The sequence below is a fragment of the Telopea speciosissima genome, chromosome 8 (assembly GCF_018873765.1).
Source record: "Telopea speciosissima isolate NSW1024214 ecotype Mountain lineage chromosome 8, Tspe_v1, whole genome shotgun sequence".
NCBI classification, from domain to species: Eukaryota; Viridiplantae; Streptophyta; class Magnoliopsida; order Proteales; family Proteaceae; genus Telopea; species Telopea speciosissima.
The window spans coordinates 13,489,847-13,517,619 of record NC_057923.1 but is presented as its reverse complement, the minus strand read 5'-3'; the positions used below and the strand labels follow the sequence as shown (position 1 = coordinate 13,517,619).

Below are 27,773 nucleotides of genomic sequence, written 5' to 3'. Positions count from 1 at the left end.
GTAACAGCTGCAACTGTAGACCATCAATCTTGAGCTTGGAAGAGAAGCTATATCCTCCCTTAGTTCTCCTTTATTTATCTGAGTTTACTTCTCTATGTCATTGGATTTCTCATCGTTGTGTCCTCCCCACTGTCTTATCCTATCCTCAGCAATTGATGCCTTTCACCAAAAATGGATCCATTTTATTAGTGTTTCTGTAACAGAATAAAAATGGGCAATAATATTTGGGGTACCAAACTCTTCTTACCTCTTTGTTCCAATTGGTTCTGTAAATCAACCAGAAGAGCACACATGTTTGTAGAATGGTTCCAGAGAGCATTCCACCCCAAATTCCCTGAGACATACAAAATTTCCATCAAAAGAGAAAATTTTCATAATTCTTCAACTAAAGTTGATGTGCTTTTAAAAGAAAGGTATCGAAGACCAGATCAAAGTTTGCTATATCGGTGGCCATTGATCCTGGATCTCGAGATCATAGTTATCATGGTGTTTAAGTGACCCAAGGTGTTGGAGAGAGTTAAACGTCAAGTGGACAGCGACAAGGCACTTAGTGGGTGCCTAGACGACCAAGACGCCCTTTAAATAAATAGCACTTGGACGCCTAAGCAATACCTTGACAACTATGCATGAGATTACTCCATTTTTTTGAACTCAGTTCTCTGTTTCTCTTTACTTTTGTGTGTGTACTTTCTTTAAAGGGAAGGATTTCCCACGATGCCGAAGTGGAAAGAGTACACCAATGGGAGGTGTACGATTGGTTTCATCAATAGGGATAAAAAAAGGGAAGAAGAAAGAGTGTCAAGAAGAAGAGAGACCGTGAGAGAGTTTTCTACTCTGGGATTATGGGAAAACTTTTCCCTTTCTTTTAATAAGCAAAGGAGTAATAGTGCAAGAGATGTTTACTATGACACCCAGGTTGAACTTATAGCCCAATATGAGGCCCAATGGGATCCCAAATATATAATAGCACCCAATGTTCACATAAGCAACAAGAGCTTGCCACCCTGCTCCAATCGCCACCCCTGAAAATAAAAAATGAGAAAAGTCAATTTGTTGTGCCACTGCATCCAACTGAACCAATATTGATTTTGGTGCTCTTTTACTTTTTCTTAGTCAATAAGAATAATGAAAGCATCGTTTGATCACATTTGAAGATAGATCATATATACTCTGCCCATATGGGATAATTTTGATCTCTTTAATCTCTAAAATTTTGTCCTCTTATGTAATTGTATCTTTTATTTTTATGAAATGTAATCATGTAATTATTTCGCCTTTATACAAAATAGGGAGAAAGAATGCTATCTAGGAGGGTGCGGTGCGCTACCTCTGCACCCAGACACAGGGGCACGTGAAATGACCGCCATGTTCCTATGAAAAAGTGGAAATTCCCAGGAGCGTGGTGGGCATTTCGTACACCCCTTTGTTTGGGCATAGGGGTAATACACCGCAAGCGCCCTAGCAGTATTCTCTTTCCCTACAAAATATTACAATTGAGTCTAACAAGAAGATACAGCATGGGTTTCCCCCACCGCTGGTTTAGTGAGAATCTCCCACGCCGTACAAATTAGAATACAGAAACCGGATTAGTTTACTAAAGGGGCTCACATGGTGTATGATGGGAGAGAGTGTCAATGCGGGTCCACAACTCACTATGTGAGAGTGCATGGGAAAGAATCGACAGGTAGCTTGGCTGGGGATCTTTTTTCCCATAAGATATACATAAAAACAAGGGAAAAGGTTCTCTTAGTCACTAAGATACGGTACACTAGCACCTGCGTCTATCTTTTTCCTGCCCACATAAAATGACTTCACTGCCCTCTTATGTATGCTGATGTTTTGTTGCACCTCATTTCATTGGTGTGCATTCCTATGTTGCTTGTTCACAAAACGTTCTCTAAAAATTAATAGAGTTGAATAAAGAAAGGGATAAAGTTCTCTACACTCGGGGCATAGGGTAAGCCCAGATACACATGGGGTGGGCGAAATGATCCCCCAATGACATAAACCCTGCCCCTGTCTCACCCCATGTGTCTGGGCGCAGCCGCCCAGACGCACTCTTGGACAGAGAACGTGCGCCCATAAAAAAAAAATACTGGAATAGAGGGAAATGTAATAAGAACTTGGGAGAGAGGGTTCCCCACAATGCCAATGTGGGGAGGAACTACAGGCCACACTAATGGTGATCAGAAAATGAGATCCATATGGTAAGAAAAAATAATAACGAATCCCATGTGAGAGTAAAAAAGTAGTTTGGGATAGTGGCGATTCTTTTCCTTTCAAGTATTTACCAGAGAGAACAGGTTGAACATTGGTGATGACAATGGATGAGGCGAGCCATGGGGTTAGCTCAGATACAAGCTCTCTCACATCCGAATTGCTTGAAAATGCAATTGGGAACTGCTTTCTGGTGATGATCAGAATGAGTGAGAGGACAAGGCCTAGGAAGAATGAAGTAATAACCACAACTGCAACTGAAAACTTAGCTGTTCTTGGATGCCCTGCTCCCAATTCATTGGAAACCCTCACACTGCATGCATATGACAATTAATTAATGAAATTATTACCTAATTAATTAATACAACTGGAACAATTTGGGTTTCTTTTGCAACAAACCTTATGGCCGCATTGAATCCAACAGCCAGCATGACTGCCCAACCCAAAATGTTCATACTGCAAAATTGAAGATAAATTAAGACATCAAAGCTGTCAGTATTAATTTCCTTTTTATTTTTTTCTCATAAAGAGTTTTTAAATAGGATCCAGATCTTTTATGGTGCGCTACCCATAGCAGCCTGAGCGGCGCACAAATAGGGTGCAGTACAATGACCGCCTTACTCTCGCTCGGGCAAGAGTAAAGCGGTCATTGAGCGCACCCTGTTTGTGCACCGCTAAAATCGCTATGGGCAGCGCACCATAAAGGATCTGAATTCTCCTACTTAAGTGGATATTGTTCGTAAGGACCTCACCATATGGATAGGGCATCCACAGAAACTTCTGGGTTCTTGAGATATCCAGCAAAGAGGATCAAAGCCATATAGTACCACACCTCTAGACTGCATCAATTCGATCAGACAGAAATATAAGCCAAAAATGGAGAAATGATCAATACTCATAAAAAAAAAAAAACTATTGGTTTATTACAACATTTAAGGAAAAATAAGTACTATTTTAACTATCTACTAATCGGGATTTGATTTCTAGGGTTAAGATATATTTTGATTGATTCTGATTGGACCTGAATCTGATTCTAGATTGAAAGGTGATACATCCTATGGGTATTGTATCGGTATCAAGCATAGGCGATATAGATATGTACGTATTGATTGATACGATACTGACACTTAAAATCGTAGTCCCGGTTGGTTTCACCAAATCACAATTCACAACTCAGGTACCAAAATTTTCAGTTAGGATACAAATGATCGACCTAGATTAGGGATGTTAAACACTTAAACCTAGCTTGAACTGACAAAACCGAACCGTAACCGATATGAGTTAATTGAATCATATTTTAGAGTAGGTTTTGTGACATTGAAATCAAATCGAAACACACAGAACCCAAACGATATAACCCAATAAAAAACCGATACCAACCTAAAATTCATAAAAAAAAATACATGTTGTTCATACTTTTCAATCTACTCACAAGGTAAACCAAAACCCCCTAAAATATAAACCGATAAGAAATCAAAACCAAACCCAAAACGAAATTGAACTGAAACCGATGCACCCTCATTGGATCATGTTTTGAACCCACTCGTGTTCACACAAAATCCAGTGAAGCCGAATGAAAACCGGTCCAAACGGATCATTTCACACCCCCAAGCTAAATGATTGAATCGGTTGAACCGGATTGACCACCCAAACAGGGGTCGATTTCTCGGTCGAATCTGATAAGAAAGATATTTCTCTCCTGTGGTTGGGCAGAGGTACGAAAATAATGAGGTCAACGATGAACCTATCTTGGCAATGGACTACTTAAACTTACCAGAGCATGACAGCGGATGCCACCGACAGCCTGACGAATCCCCAGAGATTCTGGAAAGCTTTCCATGAAAAACCAGACCAAGCTCGACCACATGTCCCACTGAAGACGTAAACCATCTGAGCTACCACTATAAACCAACAAGAAGCGTTGAGCACGATGGCTGCCCCAACCAATCCCCATCCAAGCTTCAGCATCAAGAGCCAGCTGAAGAAGGTGTGGAGAACTAAGGCCACTCCCGATATCAATGCCATCACCATCATCTTACTCTGAGACTGCAAGAACTTGGCAATGGGGAAGTTCATGGCATAGGCGAACAGTTGTGGAATCATCCATAACGCAAACACCCCAACAGCCTTCGAGATCTCATCCGATTGCCCTATCAACTTCATGAATGGCTCTGCGAATATGTACAGAAAGCTCAAGGGGATGGCCGCTGTATTCAAGATCACCCAAGATCTCTGCATATAGATCCCCAACATGTCCAACTGCCCACCACCGAATGCTTGCCCGCATAGCGTCTCCAAGGCACTCCCCATTCCTAACTGCTCCATCATCATCATCATCATCGACAAGAATAAAAAATTTGAAAACAAATAGAATATTTAAGCTTACCATGATACCGAAGGCGAAACCACCGATGACAGAATTTTCGACGGAGACGGCGGCGAGGTCGAGAGTGCCGGCCGATTGACCGGCGAATACAAGTGTAATGGCGCCTAGAGAGTACTGACATAAGGATGTGAAGATTGCCGGTCCAGCGAGGTACCAGAGCTTCTTGGATTCAGCACGGAATTGTGTGAAGAAATCTCGTAGTCCGTGTATGGGTCCAATGTCTCCTTTTTTGGTCGTAAAGGAGATGATCCTTTCTTTGGGGAGCTGATGAGGGGAGAGAAGTGGTTGCAGGTTTCCATTGTCCATGTTTTTTTGATTTTCCTTTTTTTTTTTTTTTGGGGTAATACTTCAAGAGTACTACTGGACAGTTGGTCTGGTCTGGGAGGACTCGCAGAAACAGAGGAATGGATGTATATTATGTAGTAAACGTTAAGACCTCATGGAATTAACAAGGCTAGTCGACTTGGGTGCAGAGGAATCTAGCTATTGCGGCGTCACTAATATTCCTTCTGTCCCATTGCCATGATTCCAGGAGTGCTTTCCAATAAGAAATACCGTGGAAAAAGGAAAATCAGTCCAACCAAACAATGTTTAAATATATCCAAGATCCATTCACCTTTAACCATATCTTAATATTATAATGATATTCTGTCTTATTCGGTACATCATTTTGACTCTGATAAAAAATTTTAATAGTCGTTTAAAAAGGCTTTCTGGGTAACATTTTCGTATGCAGGTTTTTGTTTTTGTTTTTTTTTTTTAAATTTGATAATGGCTTAATGGGCCAGTAGACTCACCCTCATTTTATATAGGTAGACTAGGTAAATCCTGGTTCCATGTAAAACCCTACAACCCACATGAACAAGGAAGTGAACAAGGAAGTTTGGGGTCTTGAACATCCAGTGGAGATGACAGTGACTGTGTATTAGTTGTCATTGTTATCAACACAGTGCATGTGTGTAATTGTTGTCAACACTGTGCACCTTGGTGTAGGTCAGCAGAGCAAAAATTAAAATGGTAAGGACAGTTCTGACAGCATTCTGGATGAGTTGGCAAATATCAGGCAGTGCAGGGAGTGATTGGACAGTGTTCCCCGCATCCCCAACAGTTCTTATAGTGTTCTCAGCGGCGGGGGATTTATTATAGGGGTTTGACAATGTACACAGAGTTCCCACAGTGATTGGGAATCATCCATGGGCATTTCTGTCATTTGCATGCATAAACAGTCATTCAGGGGCATTTATGTAGTTTTACAAAGTACAGATGGCCTAGACAGGTTTCAGTCAACATATATAGGTATTTTGGTGATTATGTCAGTCACAAAGATCAATGGACTGTACGCACAACTCACATGGGTGTATTGGTCATTTGCTAGTGATATGACATGTTGGTAGTGATGACAGAGTATTCGGGCTTATGTGGCAGCATGGGACACCTCACCTCAGTTTATTATTCAGGGGCATTTTTTGTAGTTTTACAGAGTACAGATAGCCTAGACAGGTGTCAGTCAGCATACATAGGTATTTTGGTGATTATGTTAGTCACAAAGGTGAGTGGGGTGTTCGCAAAACTCACATGAGTGTATTGGTCATTTGCTAGTGACATGACATGTTGGCAGTCATGACGGAGTATTCAGGCTTATGTGGTAGCATAGGACACCTCACCTCAGAGTTTCACAATGTTTGGCAGCCTTCCGCAGCCTTGTGTGAAGGCTAGATGCCTAGGGAATTGTGATTTCATAAGATCACATGCTGGCAGCGTGTTCAATTGCATTTTTGGAGGGTCTAATGGTAGAAATGGGTACAGTTGCATGAGAATTGTAGTTCATCGAGTCTTCTTCGAAATACAATTAGAATCGCGCAATTCTGAGTTTGGATTTCGAAATTACAACGATTCACGTTGACACTTTAAAATGAAGGACATTTTAGACAATCAGAATTGTTTTTAGCTTTCATGAGGAAAGCAATAAGGAATTTTCTGATGTGGACAATTTAGATTGGTGGTACTCATCGTCACACACCTGTGACCGCAAATGGCGTTCAAATCCGAGCTAAAATGAAGAAGTTATGGCTTAGATACCGTATCTGGTGTTTTGATAACCTGGTAGTACAGAAATGATTGGTGCATTGTCATACCGAGTAATAATTGGACGGGCGCGATGTGGCCCGTATCTTGTACTGAAATCGGCGGCTGAGAAGAAGGGGTTCATAAAGAGACTAATGCACTGCGCAAGAGATACCATCGCACGAGATTTGGTTAGATGGTACGTTGAGTTTATGTACGCTGCGAAACTTATGATTGGTCCTATTATTCGCTTCACACATGAGTTAAGAGGCGAAGATTCTGATCGTCTGTACAGAATAGATATGCCCTTTAAAATTCAAATACACGGTCAGATGTAATCATTAATGGTACACTCCCATGGTCCCGATTCGGTGTTGAGCGGAGCACTATTGAGCCCAGAATGATTCTATTTCGAATGCTTCTACTGGGTTTACAATCGTGAGATTAGGTTAAAGAAGATCTAACGGTCTCAAAGAAGGGGTAATTTAGCCATTTTAAAATAAGTAAGGAAGAAGGGAAGGTAAGAGTTCACTTTGCTTGCGCTTTTGCTGTACCATACAAAATGAACACATGAAAGTGGTTTTTCCCCCTCTGGGTTTAATCAGAGAATAATATGAAAGTTGGATTGTTCTTGATGTCTAACCCAAGCCTCAACCCGAACCGAACCAAACCCTGTACCATGGACACTGGGAGCCTAAGCCGTGATTAAGAAAGAACTAGAAACTTTGTCGCAACTTCTACCCCTTCAATGTTGAATATTTCGACAACCGCAAGTGTGGCCCATCAGTCTTGAGCTTGGAAAACGATCAACTTGGGTTAGATTTGGTATGATTTCTATTTCAATTTCGGATTGATTTCATGAAATAGTCAGCAAATTGATTTTTTTATCAATAAATTAAATTTTTTTTGTTTGTATCAATCTGAAATATTTTGAGAATAATAAACCCATTTGATAATTCAATTTATGAGAAAAGATTCTCTATACATCCTTGGGAGAGGAGGGTGGTGGTAAGGCCATCGGGAGAAGACGAAGGATGGTGTTTTGTTTTTAATATGAAATTACTGTTTTGCGCATCAAATTAACCATTTTTTTCTCTTACCAAAAAAAAAAAACTTTTTTTTTTCTTTGTGAAAAGAAAGAACTGTATAAGGTGAAATCAATTTTGGTTTCAAAATTAAAACAACTGTGTTTTTTATAGATATTTTTATAATTTCGAACAAAATTAATTTCAATTTCTCATAAATAAGGTAAAAATATAATACCAAACACTTCAATTTCAATTTATGACCCCATGAAATTGAACTAGAGATCATATCAAATCAGCCCCGGGAAGAAAAGCTATATGCTCCCTTATAGATCCTTTATTTTTTAATCGCATTGGGCATAGCGTGTGGTGTGCCATTTTCGTCCGAGTTTACTTCTCCATGTCCTTGGATTTCTCATCGGTGTCTCCTCCCCACTGTCGTATTCTATCCTCAGCAATTGATGCCTTTGGCCCCCAAAAAAAAAAAAAACAACCAATTTAGAAACTAATATGGATTAAAGAATAAGAATCGGATTGAATCGACTGAGGCCAACATTGGCCGATTCTGGGTTTTAAATCCTTGTACCAAACTCTTCTTACCTCTTTATTCCAATTGGTTTTGTAAATCAACCAGAAGAGCACGCCTGTCTGTAGAATGGTTCCAGCGAGCATTCCACCCCAAATTCCCTGAAACATACAAAATTTCCATCAAAACTGAGAATTTTCACAAATCTTTATTTAAATAAGTTGATGTGCTTAAGAGAAAGGTATCGAAGACTGGATCAAAGTTTGTGGATCTGCCGATCCGGATACTGATTCTAGATCTCGAGATCATGGAATCAATGGCCAGTGATTTAGCGAGTATCGGCTTAATCAGTGGTCATTGATTCTAGATCTCGAGATCATGGTTGTCGCAATGCCTAGATGACTCAAGGTGTTGGAAGGGGCTGAGCGTCAAGCAACACCAATAAGAAACTTAGGCAACATCCAGACGATCAAGGCACCCTTCTAGCAAAGGGTGTTTGGATGCCTAGACGATGCCTTGACAACTATGCTCAAGATCATCTGATTTGTTAAACCTTAGAGATTGATCCATTCTCTTTACTTCTATGTTTGTGTACTTTCTTTTGAGGGAAGGGTTTTCCACGACGCCAGACTGGGAAGAGGACGTCAATGGGAGATGCGCGATCGGTTTCATCAATAGAAGTAGAGAAGAGAGAGTGTCATGGATTGTCAGGAAGGAGAGAGACCATGAAAGAGTTTCGTACTCTGGCATCGTGGGAAAACTTTTCCCTTTCTTTTAAGGAAGAAAGTTCTCTAGTAGGGAGTGTGCGCCATGAGCTCAGACACAGAGGGGGGAGCGAAATGACCACCCCACACTCTCAAGGGCCACACTCCCCCACAAAGAACTCTTGTCCTTCTCTTAATAAGCAAAGGAGTATAAGTTTGAAAAATTACTATGACACCCATGTTGATCTTATAGCTCAATATGAGGCCCAATGGAATCCCAAATATATAATAGCACCCAATGTTCACATAAGCAACAAGAGCTTGCCACCCTGCCCCAATTGCCACCCCTGAAAGTATAACAACACAAAAGTCAATTTTTGTAACTACTGCACCAACCAAACAATTATATATAAAATGAAGGTGTGGGTTTAGTCCCACATCGGGTGTGTGAGTGTGGTGTGTGTTGTGTATATCTGCCATTTCTTGGTCCTAAAAGTCGATTAACCTTTTGGGATCGGTGTGTGGTTTGTGTGATTACGCTTTCATAAAAAATTAAAAAAAAATAAAAAATAAAATATATATATAAATAAAATGAAGGGTATTTATTACCAGAGAGAACAGGTTGAACATTGTTGATAACAATGGATGCTGCCAGCCATGGGGTTAGCTCAGATACAAGCTGTCTCACATCCATATTGCTTGAAAATGCAATTGGGTACTGCTTTCTGGTGATGATAAGAATGAGTGAGAGGACAAGGCCTAGGAGGAATGAAGTAACAACCACAACTGCAACTGAAAACTTAGCTGTTCTTGGATGCCCTGCTCCCAATTCATTGGAAACCCTAACACTGCATGCATATGACAATTAATTAATGAAGTTAATTACCTAATTAGTACAATTGGAACAATTTGGGTTTCTTTTGCAACAAACCTTATGGCTGCATTGAATCCAATAGCCATCATGCCTCCCCAACCCAAAATGTTCATACTGCAAAATTGGAGACAACAAAACTGTCAGTTCCTTTACTAGAAATAGTTCTTAGTAGATTTTTAGCTGAAGGTTCCATTTGTTTCCAGTTAGAAACCACATAAAAGGAAAAGGCCAAGGGTTTTTTGAACCACCAGGTTTCTATGTCCTCTCACCTGAAATAATTTACTTATTATTTTTAGGAGAGAGAATAACTGATAAGAAAAAAGAATGTGAGGTGGCAAAGAAAATCCCTGCGGTTCAGATATTTTTCCCAAAGGCTCGGTTATTTTCGGCGTAAAAAACATTTATATGTTGAAAAGTTTTCCAATGTTTATTTTCATAAATAAAACAAAAAAGGCTTTGGAAAACTTTTCAACATGTAAAATTTTACTAGTCAAATTTTTTGAAGTCGAAATAAATGGAGTCTTAAGAAAAAGGGTAAGAGTTTTCTGAATCATTATTTTTAGGAGAGAAAAATAATTAAAATATCATGAGAGGGGAGCATAAGCACCCTCCCCAATGGTTCAGAGAACCTTTTTCCAAAACAAAAAATGACAAAGGTTCTCTGAGCTACCAGGGGTTCCTAGGCTTGATTCAATATTCATAAAAAGGGGGAAAAGTGGATTCTTTGGGGAAAAGTTTGGGCACACCACTGTTGTATCTTATGCTAGTGCCCCGTCTCTCTCTTCCCCCTTTGAAATGACCCCTGTTCCTCTTGTATGATACTCCATCTGCACCCCCCCATTAGTACCAACTGCTAGTTTATCGCATATGGACGGTGTGCCTATCTCTTCCCCCCTTTTTTAACATGGGGTCCTATTTCGGAAAGGAACATGACAAAAAAAATAACTATATATATGAAGAAGAGTATGGCTTCTATAACTCTAGGAAAACTAGGCAACTAGGAGAAACGAGGTTTCAACCAAAATTTATAACAATAAGAGAAAATAATAGATTTTTTTTTTGGATTCCCTAAGCTCTCTTTCTTTTTATTAGATTTTACATTTTAGAATTAAGTTAGTTGACATTCATTTAGCATCAGTTTGGGTTGTTGGAGTTTCAATTCCTATGATTTTGATAGGAGAATGAAACCTTAAGATTGTTTTTAATTTTTTTTACTCTCTAAGTCTCTTTCTTTTTATTAGTTTTTACTTTTAGAAATAAGTTAGCTAACTTACACTTAGCATCAGTTTGGGTTGTTGGAATTTCAATTCTTATGAGTTTGGAATCATGCTTATAGGAATAGATCAAATATAGGCAAATTGATATTTTAGATTAACCCTTAATTTCTTTTAGGACTTTTTAGACTCCAACAACAATGAATTGTTTTCATTATTATTATTTTTTTGGGATCAAAGGAAACATCTTTATTAAACAAAAAGCCCCGGAGAAAACTTCCACACTTCAGTACAACAGGGTTAAGAAGACAAGCCGGTGGTGTGACCCACCAGAGAAAGCTCCAGGTTTGAAGCACGAGAAGCCAAAAACTCCTCGGGTCATGTATATATTTTTTATGGGGTTGCTTCCATGATTAATGAGAGTCAAAACATTCATATATTTTATAGGATAAAGTTTTCGTTTACCCATAGAGGTTCACCCACTATCCTAGAGTTTTCAATTCAAATCCCTCTTAGGGTTTTGGTATGTTCCAAAATACCCTCTCGATACACATTCTCATCCTCTCCTGCTCACGGTGAAAGGGATCCCATTTATGTATACAAAATGAACAAGTGGTTGTCTCTCACATGTATGTGCACCTGAAGTGCAGATGATCCAATCTTTTTTTTAATGATCAATCTACTTTATTCATATCTTTGACTTTCTAGAATACCTTGATTCATTCTCTTTTTCTTCTCGTTTAAATTCGGATTGGATTGACATATTATAGATAAATCAGGAATGATGGGATCTACTTGTGTATCAAATTTGAAAGTTTCCACATGACGGATATAAGTGGGTGTTACCATGCTTTTTTTTTTTTTCCGGTAAGAGCCGTGCTACCATGCTTGGCAACACTGGGATAAGAAATGAGGATTAAGGAGTAAGGAGCTCACCATATGCATAGGGCATCCACAGAAACTTCTGGGTTCATGAGATATCCGGCAAAGAGGATCAAAGCCATATAGTACCACACCTCTAGACTGCATCAATTCGATCAGACAGAAATATAAGCCAAAAATGGAGAAATGATCATTAATCATAAAATAATAATATCTATTGTTCTATTACAGCATTTAAGGAAAAATGAGTACTAGCTTATTAACTGGATCGATCTATACTAGATTTCTAGGGTTCAGATATTCGATCCAAATCTGATTCTAGATTGAAAGGTTATTTTTTAATAAAAAATTCTGAGTTATGGTAAAGTTTATAGGTATCAGTATCAGTGTCCATATTGGTCTCAACTCAGCTGGTTCGTAATCTTGGATTGGATCGGTTGATTTTGATCGGATCAGATCAGTATCAGCTGATCCAGATCCCGATCCCGATCCCGATCAGATCCATCTGTACGGACAAGGGTAAAAAGGTAAAAAAATCAGATTTAAAAAAAAAAAACAAGGGCAAAAGTGTCATATTTGTTCAGGTTTGGGCGATTCCAATCCGATCCTATCCAGCTAATGCCGAGATTACATACCATAGTCAACTGACATCGATAGGATTTTCTAGAATCTGACAGAGGTGATATAATACCGACACTTAGATTAAGGGTGTCAAAACCTAGCCTGAATTGACGAAACCAAACCAAAATCGATATGAACTTATTGGATCATGTTTTAAATTGGGGTTTTGTGACACTGATACAAACCGACAGAAACTGATTTACTATGTAAGAAACCGCTACTAACCCGAAATCAAACCGATAATAAAAAGCGAACGTAAACCGAAACCGATGCACCTTTATTCGATCATGTTTTGGAACTCAATCATCCTCACACCAAAACCATACTAAAAAATTTCTAGGTAGAGCTGCGAAAATCATGAGGTCAACATTAATGAACAACAACTACCTTGGGAGTGACTACTTATACTTACCAGAGCATGATAGCGGATGCCACCGATAGCCTGACGAATCCCCAGAGATTCTGGAAGGCCTTCCATGAAAAACCAGACCAAGCTCGACCACATGTCCCACTGAAGATATAAATCAGCTGAGCCACCACTATGAACCACCAAGAGGCGTTAAGCACGAAAGCTGCTCCAACCAATCCCCAACCAAGCTTCAACATCAGTAGCCAACTAAAGAAGGTATGGAGAACCAGAGCCACCACCGATATCAATGCCATCACCATCATTTTGCTTTGCGATTGCAGGAACTTAGCGATTGGGAAGTTCATGGCGTAAGCGAAGAGCTGCGGAATCATCCAAATAGCAAAAACCCCGGCCGCCTTCGAGATATCATCTGGTTGCCCCATCACCTTCATAAATTGCTCCGCGAATATGTAAAGAAAACTTAGAAGGATAGCCGTTGAATTCAAGATCACCCAAGATCGTTGCATATAGATCCCTAACATGTCTAGCTGTCCAGCTCCGAATGCTTGTCCGCATAGCGTCTCTAGTGCACTCCCCATCCCTAACTGATCCATTTTCATTTCAATCATAAAAAAATACTGTCAGTACCCCGTTGAGAACATTTTTAGTTCAAAACTGAGAACATATATAATTCAAAATGTAAGAAGATTTTAGGTTTTCAACTATAGATGTTCTTACGTTTTGAATATACTGACAAGAATGAATTTAATGAATTCTAAAAATTATAAATAAATAAAATTATATGTAAACATATATACCATGACACCGAAGGAGAAACCAGCGATGACATTGTTTTCGACGGAAACGGCGGCAAGGTCGAGAGTACCAGGCAATTGACCGGCAAATACTTGTGTAATGGCACCTAGAGAGTACTGGCATAAGGATGTGAAGATTGCCGGTCCGGCGAGGGACCATAGCTTCTTCGATTCGGCACGGAACTGTGTGGAGAAATTTCGTAGTCCGTTTATGGTTTCGATGTCTCCTTCTTTGGCTGTAAAGGAGACGTTCCTTCCTCTGAGGAGCTGTTCTTGATCTCCATGGTTGGAGAGAAGTGGTTCCTGGTTTCCATTATTCATGGTTTTTTTTGGGAACAGTGGTAAGAGTAATACTGTTGTTACAGTTGTTGATCGGATCTGGTCTGGGAGAACTCAAAGAGGAATGTCGTGAAGAAATTATGGTGATTAGAACGAGGCGATTGCACGTAAGAAAGTATAATAAATGCTAGAATTGGGAATTGGACTGCTCATTTAAAGATTTCGAAAAGAATAAAAATCGAGTTATAATGTCGAGGCGGTATTTGGTATTTGGGAAAGATGTCAAAAGACTCATTTTGAACTCATCCTACGGTAACTCGGTAAGTGAAGGAAGTGCCTCATAAGCCTACGGGGTAAGTCAAGGCCCATCTAGAACTTGCGTGGTTCCTGCGCCCATATACAGGAGTCTGTAAATGTAAATGTAAATGTATCGTCCTGCCCTCCATGAAATAAAAAATCACATTGTGCGTTATTATTGGTCCCCACATTGGTGCAGGAGCTACACGATCAGAGACAACGATCTCATTTCAAAATAGAAATAGTCAAGACCTCTAGGAATAATTATATAAATTGACATTAACAAAAATTTCAGCTAGACATAATTGATTAATGGAGAAAAGTTCCCTGCAGGAAACACCTCGACACACATTGGGGGCGGAAATGACCACCCCACCCCCATGAATGATGGAATTTCTACCCCCAATGTAATAGTGTGTGTGTGAACCCTGTGCTCTCATGCAGAGAACGGTTTCCCTTGATTAATAGCCTGGAGTAGAACTTTTGTTTCAGCAAGGCACTTGGTCCAAGAAAATACTCATCTTATTTTTTGTTTTGTTGAGATGTTGGAAGTTATAAAGATATAGTTTTAGATCAATTTGTTCGGGTCCTTGTTGTTTTCATATGTTGAGGAACTATCTCAACTTAATGCTTGAGGTTTTAAGTTGAACTCTCTAACATGTTTTGATTAGCGGAAAATCTTGTTCTGACTAAGGTTGGTGAAAAAATAAAACTTTATTTTTTTTGTCCTTTAAGTATAACGCATTTAAAAAACAAAAAAAAGATAAATCTGATCATTTCAGGTGCTTAATTGAAAAATGTGCAACTTTTAATAATGATATAATCACAAGTCACTTTTTTTGGAATCTTTACTATATGCATATGATAGTATATGCTTAGTATATACAATTGTAATATAAAGATTTCACCAATTTTAATTCAAAATCGTTTACCTAATGTGTGGCATGTATATCCTGATTAGAGATTGTCTTACTCTATCAATTTCCAAGAAAGAACTCTTTTTTTTTTTTCTTTTTTTTCTTTTTTAAAATTATGATTGTGTAATTGACTTTTTTTTTTTGGTAGAAGATTATGTAGTTCACTTAAAAACTAATAAAGATATAGTGTGCGCTGACATTTTTTTTTCTTAGCTTTGACTAGCCAACCATGTGTTTGTCTCTCTCTCCAGTCCTTAAAAAGATCCCTTGTCCCTCCTTTCCCACATTCCCCGTTGATGTACGCCGCTAGATTGCGGCAAGTGGACATACCAAACCCTTGCCATTGTTTTTATAGATAGCTCAATCAATAAGATGGTTTGTATTTTTGTTAATGTTTTGTTTGATTGCAAGTTTTTGAGTTAGAAGTTCTTATGAAATGAAATTTGTTCTATTATATTCATTCAATAGTAAATAATAATTAGAGAAAAATAATATGTTTTATTTTGACCAAACAATTGTCCTTTTATTAAATTTTTATTTTGGTTGAAAAGAATTCAGATTAATGATTTTTTTGGTGAAGGCTTTTCCATGAACTCTATATTTTATCCTTAAAAAAGTTGTTTCTTGTTAATTCCTTGATGCCCTCCAATGGGTAGGGAAAGGTAGACTGTAAATCATTTACTGAATATTTTTGTTAATTATGTCATATTTGAAAGGGATAACAAGTTATTGGGCTCTCTTTCATTGTTTTTGTTTTTTTTTGGATACTCTTTATGTGACTCGAACCCGCGAGCACTAGGTCGCAATGAAATAACCTTACCTTTGCGCCAAGATCCGCCCTCTCAATGACAGAAACTATGTTCACCATTCTATGAAGTAGTTGATTCTGCAAGGAGCTGTAATTTGTTCTTTCAGTAATAAACAAAAGAAAAATATTGATTACTTTGATATTTTCTCCCTAGTTGTTAGAATATTACCACAAGAGTTGTAATTGTTGTTGCTTCTATTTATTAATTGATGCTACATCACATTGGACGTGAAAACATCGTTTTTAAACAAAGACTTGAAAGAAGAGATTTACATTATACAACCTGAAGGTTGTGTGATACATAGAAAATAACATAAAATGTGTAAATTAGTTAAGTCTTTCTATGGTTTGAAACAAGTACCTAAACAGTAGAATAATGAGCTTGATACAGTTCTGCTATCAAATAAATTTTGTATAAATACTGTTGATAGATGTGTTTATAGTAAATTCAATAATCATAAAGATGTGATCATTATCTTATATGTTGATGAGATACTATTATAATGGGTTTAAGTCTTGAGATAGTTGAATCAACAAAAAAAAAATCCTAATATCAAGTTTTTATACAAAAGACATAGGAGAAGTTGATGTAATTCTGGGAATCTTGTTTCTTAGTATATTATTAATAGACAAGTTAGGGGCTAAAAGTCAAATATGTTGTCTTATCTTTCCCCTTTATCTCCGGGAAAACAGTCCAAGATTGGAGTTTAAAAAAAGAAGGAAACGACAGGTATGTGGAACATGGTTTCAAAACTCATAATCTAGTCTGGTGAAATGGAAATCCGCGATCGATCTGATCGATTCTCACTACCTATTTCATAATCACATATGAATGCATTTGGATTCTTTTTTCCTGGTCATTTCCCCCTTTTTTATGCATTAAATTATCATAAAAACTTTCTTTCTTGTAAGAAGAGTTTTGGATGTTTTGAATAAAAAAAACCCCCAAAAATCATAGATTTGGAAAATCATTGTTTTTCTTCTCGATTCCAATTTCTATGTTTCAAGTTGATTCCAATCAATAAATATAATGAAATAGTGTTATCTCAGCCCCATTATATATTCACCAAAAAAAAATAAAAATAAATCCCCATTATGTAGAGAACATACTCAAGAAGCATGGTTTTCTTGAATACATCTTTTAAGACACCTTTAGTTATTCAAATCATCTAGAGAGACATGTAAGTGAACTCATATCTCGAAAAGGATATTCACAAATAATCGGTGATGTGCCTTACTTGATGAATTATACTATTCCCGACATTGCTCTTGTTGTTGGCAAGTACAAAGCATCGTAATACCCTTGAAGCTTGTTGAGATATTTGAAGAGAACTATGAACTATGGTCTATGGCCTATAATGGCAACCCGACGCTACTAGAAGGGTATTGATACCAACTGGATTTTTAATACTAAGGAATCTTTAACTATTAGTGGATATATATTTACATTAGGAGGTGAGATAATTTCTTGGAAATCTATTGAACAAACCTATGGTATAGGATCCACCATTAAGGCTACATTTGTGGCATTAGAAAAAGCCAATGCAAAAGCTGAATGACTTAAAAAAATATGATGGTAGATATTCCTCCGTGGCCAAGGCCTGTGCTATTTATATCACTTCATTGTGATAGTCAAGCTACGATTGCTAAGGCAAAATGTAAGGTCTATTATACAAAGATGAGGCATATATGCCTAAAGCAAAATCTAGTGAGACAATCCATTAGTGAAAGAACAATAGCAATTGACTTTGTATGGCCAGAGAAGAATTTGGACATGTTCACAAAGCGTCAAACTGCTAAGATTATATATGAAACACTAAAGGAATGACGTTAAGGCTTGTTGCATAAGTAACATGATCAATACCTTACCTATGTGAGAGGTAGTTCCTAGAATTAGGTTCAATGGGTTTAGTACTACCATATATATATATATATATAGGAAAGCAGTTTTCTATACTGGAGTGTGGCCTACGCCAGCACTCCCATGTGTCTATCTCTCTCTACCTTAAAACAAGGGGGCAGCGGTGTCTTTTCACATGGAGAGGAGAGAGATAGACTCATGGGAGTGCTGGCATAGGCCACACTCCCAGACAGAGAACTTTTTCCATATATATATCAAACTTTGTAACTTGACTGATTAGATTCAAGCCCCAAAAAAATCTACAACGACAAATCCTACCTACTCTAAAGTACACAATACTTCAATTTTTGTTTTGGCTGGTGTTTTGAATTTTACATGAGAATTATTGTATTTTAAAGGTTTAAAATGGATTTAAATATTCAAAACTTCTCTAGCTTTGTTTTGGTTTCAATCCCCCCAATGTGCATGCATGTTTTCTGCCTTCCAATTGTCCAACATGAGTTGGTCGATATTTTTCGAGCGCAACATTTCTAGTAGATGAGACTGTAGCGAGGAGCTAGGCAATCAACCCACCGTTCTAGATTGTCAACAAGCTTGACCAAATTATAAAAAATATTGGTGAGATATTCCCCTGTGGCCCTTCATTGTGAGAGTCAAGCTACGATTGCTAAGGCAAAATGTAAAGTCTATTATAGAAACAATAGCAATTGACTTTGAATGATCAGAAAAGAATTTGGCTGACATGTTCATAGAGCGTCAAACGACTAAGATTATACATGAAACACTAAAGGAATGAGGTTAAGGCTTGTGGTACAAGTAACATGATCAATACCCTACCTATGTGAGATGTAGTTCCTGGAATTAGGTTCAATGGGCAAAATAATTTGTTTATACATATATATATATATATATATATATATATATCATATTTTGTAACGTAATTTATTAGACCTAAAGTAGATTCAAATCCAAAAAAAATCTACAACGATATATCCTACCTACTTTAAAGTACACAATATTTCAATTCTTGTTTTGGCTGGTGTTTTGAATATTGCGCGAGAATTGTTAAATTTTAAAGGTTTAAAATGGATTTAAATATTCAAAACTTATCTAGCTTTATTTTGGTTTCAATCCCCACAATGTGCATGCATGTTTTTTTGCCTCTCAATTGACCAACATGATTTGGTCAATGTTTTCTAAGCACAACATTTCTATTAGATATGACCGTTGTGAGGAGCTAGGCAATCGACCGACCTTCCTAGGTTGTCAACCAGCATCAAATTATAACAAATATTGGCGAGAGTCACCTCCCTTGGGGTGTTTTGGACAGGTATGTCCAAGGGACACCTTCCCTTTATAAATAAAGGATGAATTTGTTAGTTAGAAACAACGTTTGAAATACTCTTTTGTTTTCTCTTTCTTTGTTCAAGTGTTTGCCTTACTATTTTGACTTCTTTTGATAGTCTTTCCTTTGCTACATTAAACATTATTCTTTTTTTTCTAAAGTGGCCTAGTAGTTGAGTACAACAATTATTGATAGAGTCTACTTGGACTATTTTGATTGTTGCAAGAACTCAATTTGTACCAATAGGGGACAACTAAGATCTTAAGGAGAATGAGCAGGGTATTTGTCCATGCTCATTAATGCATTAAGACCATAGAGTTTTATCGCTTAGATTGATTAGATGATCATGATTATTACTTAAACAAAGCATGCATTAAGAGTTTAAACACAATTTAAATCATGTGTGATCATGTAAATGGTGTCATATGCTAGTCAATTGTTGCATCGATGCTACTTATAGTAGAAAATTTAATAAGACCATGAAAATAGTCATGAAAACAAGGTTTTCACCATGGGTGCAGAGAATCTAGGCATTGGGGGTGTTTTTATTCCCTCTGTCCCACTATTGTGCGGCTGAAATATCATTGATACTATTTCAAGAGTCCCATCCAACTACCAGAACTAGAAGATTAACAGATACCATAGGTGAAGAAAATCACTCCAACCAAACAATGTTTTAACCATAAAATATTATTCACCCAAAAAAAAACAAAAAAAAAACAACACTGATTTGTGGGACCGAAACCACGAATCAAAATATCACTTTATAAGTGGTATATTTATTTATTTAATAGGAAGGATATATTATATTTGAGCAAATTACATGCACCCTTCTGGTGTTTGAAACAATAACAGAATATCCCCGTAGTTTTATCATTTACAGGGACCTCCCCTAGACTTGTGATGCTTACAAGTAAGCCCTGTCCATTAAATTGAAACCGTTAACTGAAACTAAACATTCATAAATAATCATATTACCCTTTAATAATGTACATTAACTCTTTTACCCCTATGAGACATAATCCAAACCCAAACTCATCTCCACGATTGGCGGTGCTGGATTCCCAGACAACGCTGCCGTTACCATTGAATTTTCGGTCAATCCTTCGTTGACTGAAAGAGTAAAAATTAATCTGCTTGAATGGTTTAGCAATTGTGCGAAAGTGAAATGTTGGGGTTTATTGCTGTGGATCCAATTGTTTGCTTTGATTTGGGTGTGGGGGTTAGTGTGCTCACATAAGCCCCAATTTGCATTTTCATTAATCTGAACTGTAATCGTTTTCCAAGGTTTATAAACCTCTTAAACACCCTAGTAGGAAATTGCAGCGGTGAAGGAAGGAGAATTGGAGATAAAGCCCAGAGAGAAAGTGCCGTTGGGAGACAATGAAAAATTGTAGAGAATAAATAGCAGTTTTGGCAGATTTCCAACTCACATTTTCATAATCGACCAAATCCTCACCTTAAGATCCCCACTAGATCATCCCCCAAACTGATATCTTTGAAATCAGGAGAACTTAGCAGTTCGGGTGGCTGGGCAGGGGAGGTCCGCCGGAGATGGTTTAGTCTTCTGCACCTTCGCCGGAGATGGTGCTTAGCAAAACCCTAAAAATCGATTTAAGGATATTTGGTTTAGAGGAGATGTAAATAAGGGTAAAATAGTACTTCAAAAAAGGTAAAACTATCTTTCATCTTTCAAAACTAACACCTCACTACCACCGTCAGCCATCATGGGAAATACATAAAAGGTGAAAGTATAAGGGTGTTCTGTTACTATTTCAAACACAAGAGGGTGTATGTAATTTGCTCATTATATTTTAATCCCACCCTTTATCTTCCTTCTTTTCAAAAAATAAACAACCCAACTCAACTCAGCCTTAATCCATTTAAATGGATCAATCATATGGATCATTTTTTTGCCGACCAGTTATCCAAAGTCATACTAGTTACTACTCCCAAGTAATACATATATTTTCTCATAACTTTTTCTAAAGTTATTTTAGGTCTACCCCTGACTCTTTTAGCTGTTTCAATCTGAATCAAATCACCCCTCAGAATTTGAATACTCAAAGCCTTTCATGAGAGATTCTATCTGATACATGCCCTCGTCCACACATTTATTCTACCATGTGGACAGATGATGTGTCCATTTCGATCATTGGATATAGACCTGGATAGATGATGTATCCATTTTAGGTCTACCCCGAACTCTTTTAGCTGCTTCCATTTGAATTAAATCACCCCTCAGGATTGAAATACTCAAAGGCCTTCATGAGATATTCTATTTGATGTATTGCCCTCGTCATCACACTTATTCTACCACGTGGACATATGATGTGTCCATTTTGATCATTGGATATGGACCTGGAATGGGGGAAGAGCTTTTATTTATTTATTTATGGAAGAAAGTTGTTTGTCCGAGAGTGTGGCCTATGCTAGCACTCCCATGAGTCTCTCTCTCCTCCTCTGCCCCTTTGTTTTGAGGACGAGAGAGATAGACACATGGGAGTGCTACTGTAGGCCAGATAGAAAACTACTCTTCCGTTTGTTCATTTCGGAAGGAAACTATCCCAAGTTTTTGCATATTCGAGTCTAATATCCAAGTTGAACTCATACATCAAACACCTTGCCTGTGCTCTTGCAGTACCATACAAAATGAACACATGAAAGTGTTTTTTTTCTCCTCCCTGAGATGATCAGAGAGTATATAAAAATTGAATTATTCTTCTTGATGTCTAACCCAAGCCTCAACATGAACCGAACCCTGTACCATGGACATTGGGAGCCTCTTCCATGGTTAAGAAATAACCAGAAACTCATGAATTACCTGTGAATTGAAGTTGTCGCAGCTTCTTCCCCTTCAATGTTGAAAGAATATTGCAGTGACAACCACAATTGTGGCCCATCAGTCTTGAGCTTGGAAGAGAAGCTATATGCTTCCTTACTTCCTTTATTTATGATCGAATTGGGGAAAACCTGTGGTGTGGCGTTTTTGTCTGAGTTTACTTCTCTATGTCTTTGGATTTCTCATGGATCTCTCCTCCCCACTGTCGTATCCTATCCTCAGCAATTGATGCCTTTTGCAAAAGAAAGAAAGAAAGAGAATTAATATAAGTGAATAGCAAAAGAGCACTAATATGGATTAAAGAATCGGAATCGGATTGATCGATTCATATTGGAATCGGCTGAATCCCTTTTAAAAATCTAGGATTAGAGCATATATTAGCCGATTCCGTTGGCCAGGACCGATCTGGATCCCAATTCTGGGTTTTTAATCCCTGTAATAAACTCTTCTTACCTCTTTATTCCAATTGGTTCTGTAAATCATCCAGAAGAGCACGCATGTTTGTAGAATGGTTCCACAGAGCATTCCACACCAAATTCCCTGAGACATAAAAAAATTTCAACAAAAGTGAAAACTTTCATAAATTTCATTTAAAGAGAAGGCTATCAAAGGGAGGTACATGGTTGATTCATCAATAAAGATTGAAAAAAGAGTGTGTCAGTGATTGTCAAGGAAGAAAGACAGTTTCCTATTCTTGACTTCGTGGGAAAACTTTCCCTTCGGTTTTAAAAAGCAAAGGAGTATTAGTGTGAGAAGGTTACTGTGACACCCAAGTTGATCTTGTAGCCCAATATGAGACCCAATGGGATCCCAAATACATAATAGCACCCAATGTTCACATAAGCTACAAAAGCTTGCCACCCTGCTCCAATCGCCACCCCTGAAAACAAAACAGGAAAAAAAAAAAAATCAATTTGTTATACCCACTGATACCATTTTATCGCACCTAATTGGTGCACTCACCTGTGCTGTTTGCTTAGAGAACTTTTTCTTTAAAACATAAGTAGTTGGATAAAAAATAGTAGAGTAAAGAAAAAATATAAAAAAAACTTGGGAGAGAGTTCCCCAAGATGCTGTTGTAAGGTGCGGGGTTTTAAAACACGGGAATCAGTCATTGGTGATTCTGGTCTAGATCAAATCGGAATCCACCCATATAAGTGCTCAAGAACCTTAGAATTGGTCTTTAGAACCAAAAACAGGGAATTTTAGGTTTTCTGGATGTGAATCAGCTGTGATCACAACTGATTTCAATCTGAATCGACCAATTCACTGATCTGATTCCCAATTCTTAAAACCTTGGTGAGGACAAATCTGCAGACTATACCAAGAATGGTATAGAAAAGGTATCATCCAGATGGGGTCCATATGGTGTCGATAGGATAAAGAAAATAATAAAAAACACATTGAGAGGACACTGGTGTCATGGCGACAAAAATAGAGAGATGAAAGGTAAAATTACCAGAGAGAACAGGTTGGATATTGTTGATGACAATGGATGTTGCGAGCCATGGGGTAAGCTCAGTTACGAGATCTCTGACATCCGTACTGCTTGAAAATGCAATTGGGAATTCATTTCTGGTGATGATCAGGATGAGTGAGAGGACAAGGCCCATGAGGAATGAAGTAACAACCACCACTGCAACTGCAAACTTAGCTGTTCTTGGATGCCCTGCTCCCAATTCATTGGAAACCCTAACACTGCAATATGACAAGTTAATTACCTAATTAATTAGTGCAATTGAAACAAAAGGCTGTGATTTTTTGGGGTTTCTTTTGCAACAAACCTTATGGCCGCATTGAATCCAATAGCCAGCATGACTGCCCAACCCAAAATGTTCATACTGCAAAATTTTAGATAAATTAAGACATCAAAGCTCTGTTAGTTTTTTCCTTTTCCCTAGAAACAGATCTTAGCGGATTTTAGCTGAAGGCTCCATTGGCTTCAAATTAGAAACCACATAAAAGGAAAATTATCAGGTAGACCCAATACTCATAAAAAGGGGAAAATGGGATTTTTTTTGCTTATTTAATTAATTATTTTTATAGTGGTCTTATTTTGAAATGAACAGAACAAAAAGAAATTCATTAAATTTAAAAATAATAAGTGAATGAAATAATAGGATTTTATTAATTTTTTTAGAGGAAAAGAACGCTACATGATTGCGTGCGGCGTGCGGTTCTTGCACCTAGACATAGGGCCACACTAAATATTCGTCGTACCCCCAAGTAAAGGCAGAAATCTCTGAGAGTACGACGATCATTTCGTGCAGCCCTGTCTCTAGGCATAGGAGCTGCGCACTACACACAATTAGGTAGCATTCTCTATCCTAACCAGGGTTTTAGTATAATCGATAACGATCTGAAACGGCTTGTATCAGTTTGGATCGAATGATTTTACCCCTAAATTTCAATAAAAACTAATTTTATTTACATTTTTACTCTTGGTCAATACCCTTGGATCAGTATCGTATCGATCAAGAATTGATATCAATCTCCACCGATACTAATATGAATCAGTCAACCTGATACCGATTAAGTTACCTTTTTTTTTTTCCTCATCACTTTGGGTAGGAGTTTCAATTCCTACGGTTTTTGGAAACATGCTTTAATGAAATATATATATATATATATATATATATTTTTTTTGATAACTAAGGGGGAGGGATGATGTGAACAAAGTCAGATTTGGGTTTTAAATGAGTTACCAAGAATAGAAATAAGCGGGTCATGTTACAAGGTGGACCCTTACCATATCGATAGGCTATCCACGGCAATTTGTGGGTTCTTCAGATATCCAGCGAAGAGGATCAAAGCCATATAGTACCATACCTCTAGGCTGCACCAATTCGAGCATAGAGAAATAAGCCATAAATGGAGAAAAGATCAATAACCATAAAATAAATAAGGGAGAGGGTTTCTGCATTGCCCATCACGGGAATGAGAGAATCCCTTTGATATCTGGCAATAGAGTGAAATACATTTATGACATTTCACCCCTTCAGATGAAGAGTGACATTTGAGAGGATGTGCAATTTTATTTTTGAGTTGATTTGTTGATTGATTGCTATGGTTAATACACTTTGGGCACCTCTAGCAGTTCCTCATTGATCTCAAATCGAATTCATGAGCGATCCGGACCCAATTCTATTCTTTTAAACACGAGGTTTATAGTTAAGGAAAAAAAAGAGGTAATATTCCCCCCCCCCCCAAAAAAAAAAAATCTAGCACCGAACCACCATCTGGATAGGTTTTAAGAACTTATGAAAGAGTCAGGTTCACGTTCACGTACGTGAATATACGAGAACGGTTCACAATCGTTCAGATGGAATACATTCACGTATGTGAACATGAGCCCAATTTACTTATGAAATCATTATCGATTTTTTTTTTTTTAAATTTTTTTGGTAAGAAACCATTATCGACTTGACTCAAGAGAAAGTAGGTAACGACATTTCAGAGTTGCCAAACTTACTAAAACGGCGTAATGATACAGATGGGCCAGGAATAAGAAGGGAAGACTGGTAACGGACAAAGCAAAATTTGGCTGGCTATTATATCATCAGATTCAAACTGTTCACAATTCTATCCTATCCACTAGTGCTTTGTTGTCGTCATATTTGAAAATGGTGTACCCACGGCAGGAGCCAGGTGGTTCCTGTCAGTGTGGGGTATGGGGAGGGTCATAATGTATGTAATGCTATATTTATTTTTGCGAAAAAACTGTTTTCAGATTTGAACTGTGATCACTTGGTTACAATGGAGCAACCTTATCTTGCAAAAACTTAAGCTTCCATGTCCATCAAGATTCAAAACACACAAATGAATCCGAGGGTTGGATCAATCTGAATCAACTCTGGATTGGTATATTCTTAGAATCTAGGAATTTTTGTTCAAGGATTGAATGTGATTGGCCGATCCAATCCTGATTCTTGAAACTGTGGTGTTTGTATCGGTCTTAGTCAATATCAATATGATATTGATATGATTCGACTGGAGTTGGACTGTCCTGGGCCGGTACCAGGCGTTATTTCGGATACACTATTTTGATGACACACCCATTCTACATAATATCATATGGGTATCGGGCTGTGACAATACCGATATGTATTTTCTGATACGATACTGATAATTAGTACTATGGTATCGGTCAGGCTGACCAAATCACAATTCACAACTCAAAGTACCAAAAGTAATCAATTAGGATACAAAGGATCAAGCCAGATGATTGAACCGGGTGGACCACCCCAAATAAGGGTGGATTTCTGGGTTGAATCTGATAAGTACGGTCTCTCTCTCTCTCTGAGGATTGTAGTTTAATTGGCAGCTTTCCGTTACAGCAGCTTGCTTTCTACACGACTCATGTCTCTGTTTTCAGACTCGTGAGAAGCAACTTTTTTGACCCGTGCCAGTCATGCTGAATTGGTGATACAGATAAGAAGAGTGGAAACTATGTATAAAGTAAGCATTGAATTATTAAGGAATTTCTGAGAAAACTGCAAAAAAATCATGAGGCCCAACAACGAACACAACTACCATGGAAATCGAGTAATTATTCTTACCAGAGCATGACAGCGGATGCCAGAGAAAGCCTGACAAATCCCCAAAGATTCTGAAAAGCCTTCCATGAGAAGCCAGTCCAAGCTCGACCACATGTCCCACTGAAGATATAGATCAACTGAGCCACCACTATGAACCACCAGGAGGCGTTGAGAACGATGGCTGCACCGACTAATCCCCAACCAAGCTTCAGCATCAGGAGCCAGCTAAAGAAGGTGTGGAGTAACAGAGACACCCCCGATATCAATGCCATCACCATCATCTTGCTCTGAGACTGCAAGAACTTGGCGATGGGGAAGTTCATGGCATAGGCGAAGAGCTGTGGAATCATCCATATCGCAAATACCCCAGCCGCCTTCGAGATCTCAGTCGATTGCCCTATCAGCTTCAAGAATCGCTCCGCAAAAATGTACAGAAAGGTCAGGATGAGGGCCGTTGAATTCAAGATCACCCAAGATCTCTGCATATAAATCCCCAACATATCAAGCTGCCCAGCTCCGAATGCTTGCCCGCATAGCGTTTCCAAGGCACTCCCCATCCCTAACTGTTCCATCATCATTAATTTCAAGCTCGCATCAAATCACCTCCAATGAATGAAAATAAAATAAAGTGAAAAATTAAAACATCATACCATGACACCAAAGGAGAAACCAGCGATGACAGAGTTCTCGATAGAGACGGCGGCGAGGTCGAGAGTGCCGACTTGACCGGCGAATACTTGTGTAATGGCGCCTAGAGAGTATTGACATAAGGATGTGAAGATTGCTGGTCCGGCGAGGAACCAGAGTTTCTTGGATTCGACACCGAACTGTTTGACGAAATCTCGGAGTCCATGTAAGTGTTCGATGTCTCCTTCGGCGGTAAAAGAGACGATTCTTCCTCCGGGGAGCTGCTGAAAAGGATCATCTTCTTCATCCCTGTTGTTGGAGAGAAGTGGATTATTGTCCATGCTTTTGTAAGGTCAGTACTACTGGACAGTTGAGTCTGGTGTGGGAGTGGGAGTGGGAGGACTAATGAATTAAACGTGAAGAGCTTGGCGATGACATTCTTATCGCCATTTTAGATTGAATGAGGCGAACGGACGTAAGAGGTATAAATACTGAAAATTTTACTGCTCAATTTAGAAAAAATCAGTAAAAGTAATTATAAATGTCGAGAATGGATATTTATTTATTTACCTCATTGCCCGG

At 38.2% G+C, this 27,773-nt stretch overlaps 3 protein-coding genes and 1 long non-coding RNA gene across 4 annotated transcripts; 1 reads left to right on the top strand and 3 right to left on the bottom strand.

Annotated features, from left to right (window-relative positions):
- Positions 1-63: 63 nt before the first annotated feature.
- LOC122672591 (protein DETOXIFICATION 29-like) lies at positions 64-4,823 on the bottom strand. The gene is made up of 8 exons (XM_043870051.1): positions 4,604-4,823; positions 3,992-4,533; positions 2,970-3,056; positions 2,617-2,673; positions 2,292-2,530; positions 904-1,022; positions 248-334; positions 64-159 (listed from the first exon to the last, which is right to left on the bottom strand). The coding sequence occupies exons 1-8, from the start codon at positions 4,604-4,606 to the stop codon at positions 85-87; spliced, it is 1,209 nt and encodes a 402-aa protein (XP_043725986.1). The 5' UTR covers positions 4,607-4,823; the 3' UTR covers positions 64-84.
- On the top strand, positions 4,650-27,478 carry LOC122672593. The gene is made up of 3 exons (XR_006334436.1): positions 4,650-4,807; positions 12,594-12,600; positions 27,423-27,478. It is a non-coding gene; the product is annotated as an uncharacterized LOC122672593 (long non-coding RNA).
- Positions 8,078-13,924, bottom strand: LOC122672592 (protein DETOXIFICATION 29-like). The gene is made up of 8 exons (XM_043870052.1): positions 13,681-13,924; positions 12,926-13,467; positions 11,947-12,033; positions 9,854-9,910; positions 9,532-9,770; positions 9,151-9,269; positions 8,293-8,379; positions 8,078-8,157 (listed from the first exon to the last, which is right to left on the bottom strand). Exons 1-8 carry the CDS (start codon positions 13,681-13,683, stop codon positions 8,083-8,085), a joined length of 1,209 nt encoding a protein of 402 aa, XP_043725987.1. The 5' UTR covers positions 13,684-13,924; the 3' UTR covers positions 8,078-8,082.
- Positions 22,176-27,489, bottom strand: LOC122672590 (protein DETOXIFICATION 29-like). The gene is made up of 8 exons (XM_043870050.1): positions 27,215-27,489; positions 26,586-27,127; positions 24,776-24,862; positions 23,811-23,867; positions 23,486-23,724; positions 22,788-22,906; positions 22,480-22,566; positions 22,176-22,258 (listed from the first exon to the last, which is right to left on the bottom strand). The coding sequence occupies exons 1-8, from the start codon at positions 27,215-27,217 to the stop codon at positions 22,184-22,186; spliced, it is 1,209 nt and encodes a 402-aa protein (XP_043725985.1). The 5' UTR covers positions 27,218-27,489; the 3' UTR covers positions 22,176-22,183.
- Positions 27,490-27,773: the final 284 nt, after the last annotated feature.

Excerpts from the sequence above, each read along its gene's own strand:
- LOC122672592 (XM_043870052.1), bottom strand. Across the intron at positions 9,911-11,946 it reads GTGGATGCCCTATGCATATG|TATGAACATTTTGGGTTGGG; the intron begins GTGAGCTCCTTA and ends CCAATTTTGCAG. Across the intron at positions 9,771-9,853 it reads GGATTCAATGCAGCCATAAG|TGTTAGGGTTTCCAATGAAT; the intron begins GTTTGTTGCAAA and ends ATATGCATGCAG.
- LOC122672590 (XM_043870050.1), bottom strand. Across the intron at positions 23,725-23,810 it reads GGATTCAATGCGGCCATAAG|TGTTAGGGTTTCCAATGAAT; the intron begins GTTTGTTGCAAA and ends GTCATATTGCAG. Across the intron at positions 22,259-22,479 it reads GAACCAATTGGAATAAAGAG|GCATCAATTGCTGAGGATAG; the intron begins GTAAGAAGAGTT and ends CTTTTGCAAAAG.
- LOC122672591 (XM_043870051.1), bottom strand. Across the intron at positions 2,531-2,616 it reads GGATTCAATGCGGCCATAAG|TGTGAGGGTTTCCAATGAAT; the intron begins GTTTGTTGCAAA and ends ATATGCATGCAG. Across the intron at positions 160-247 it reads GAACCAATTGGAACAAAGAG|GCATCAATTGCTGAGGATAG; the intron begins GTAAGAAGAGTT and ends TTTTGGTGAAAG.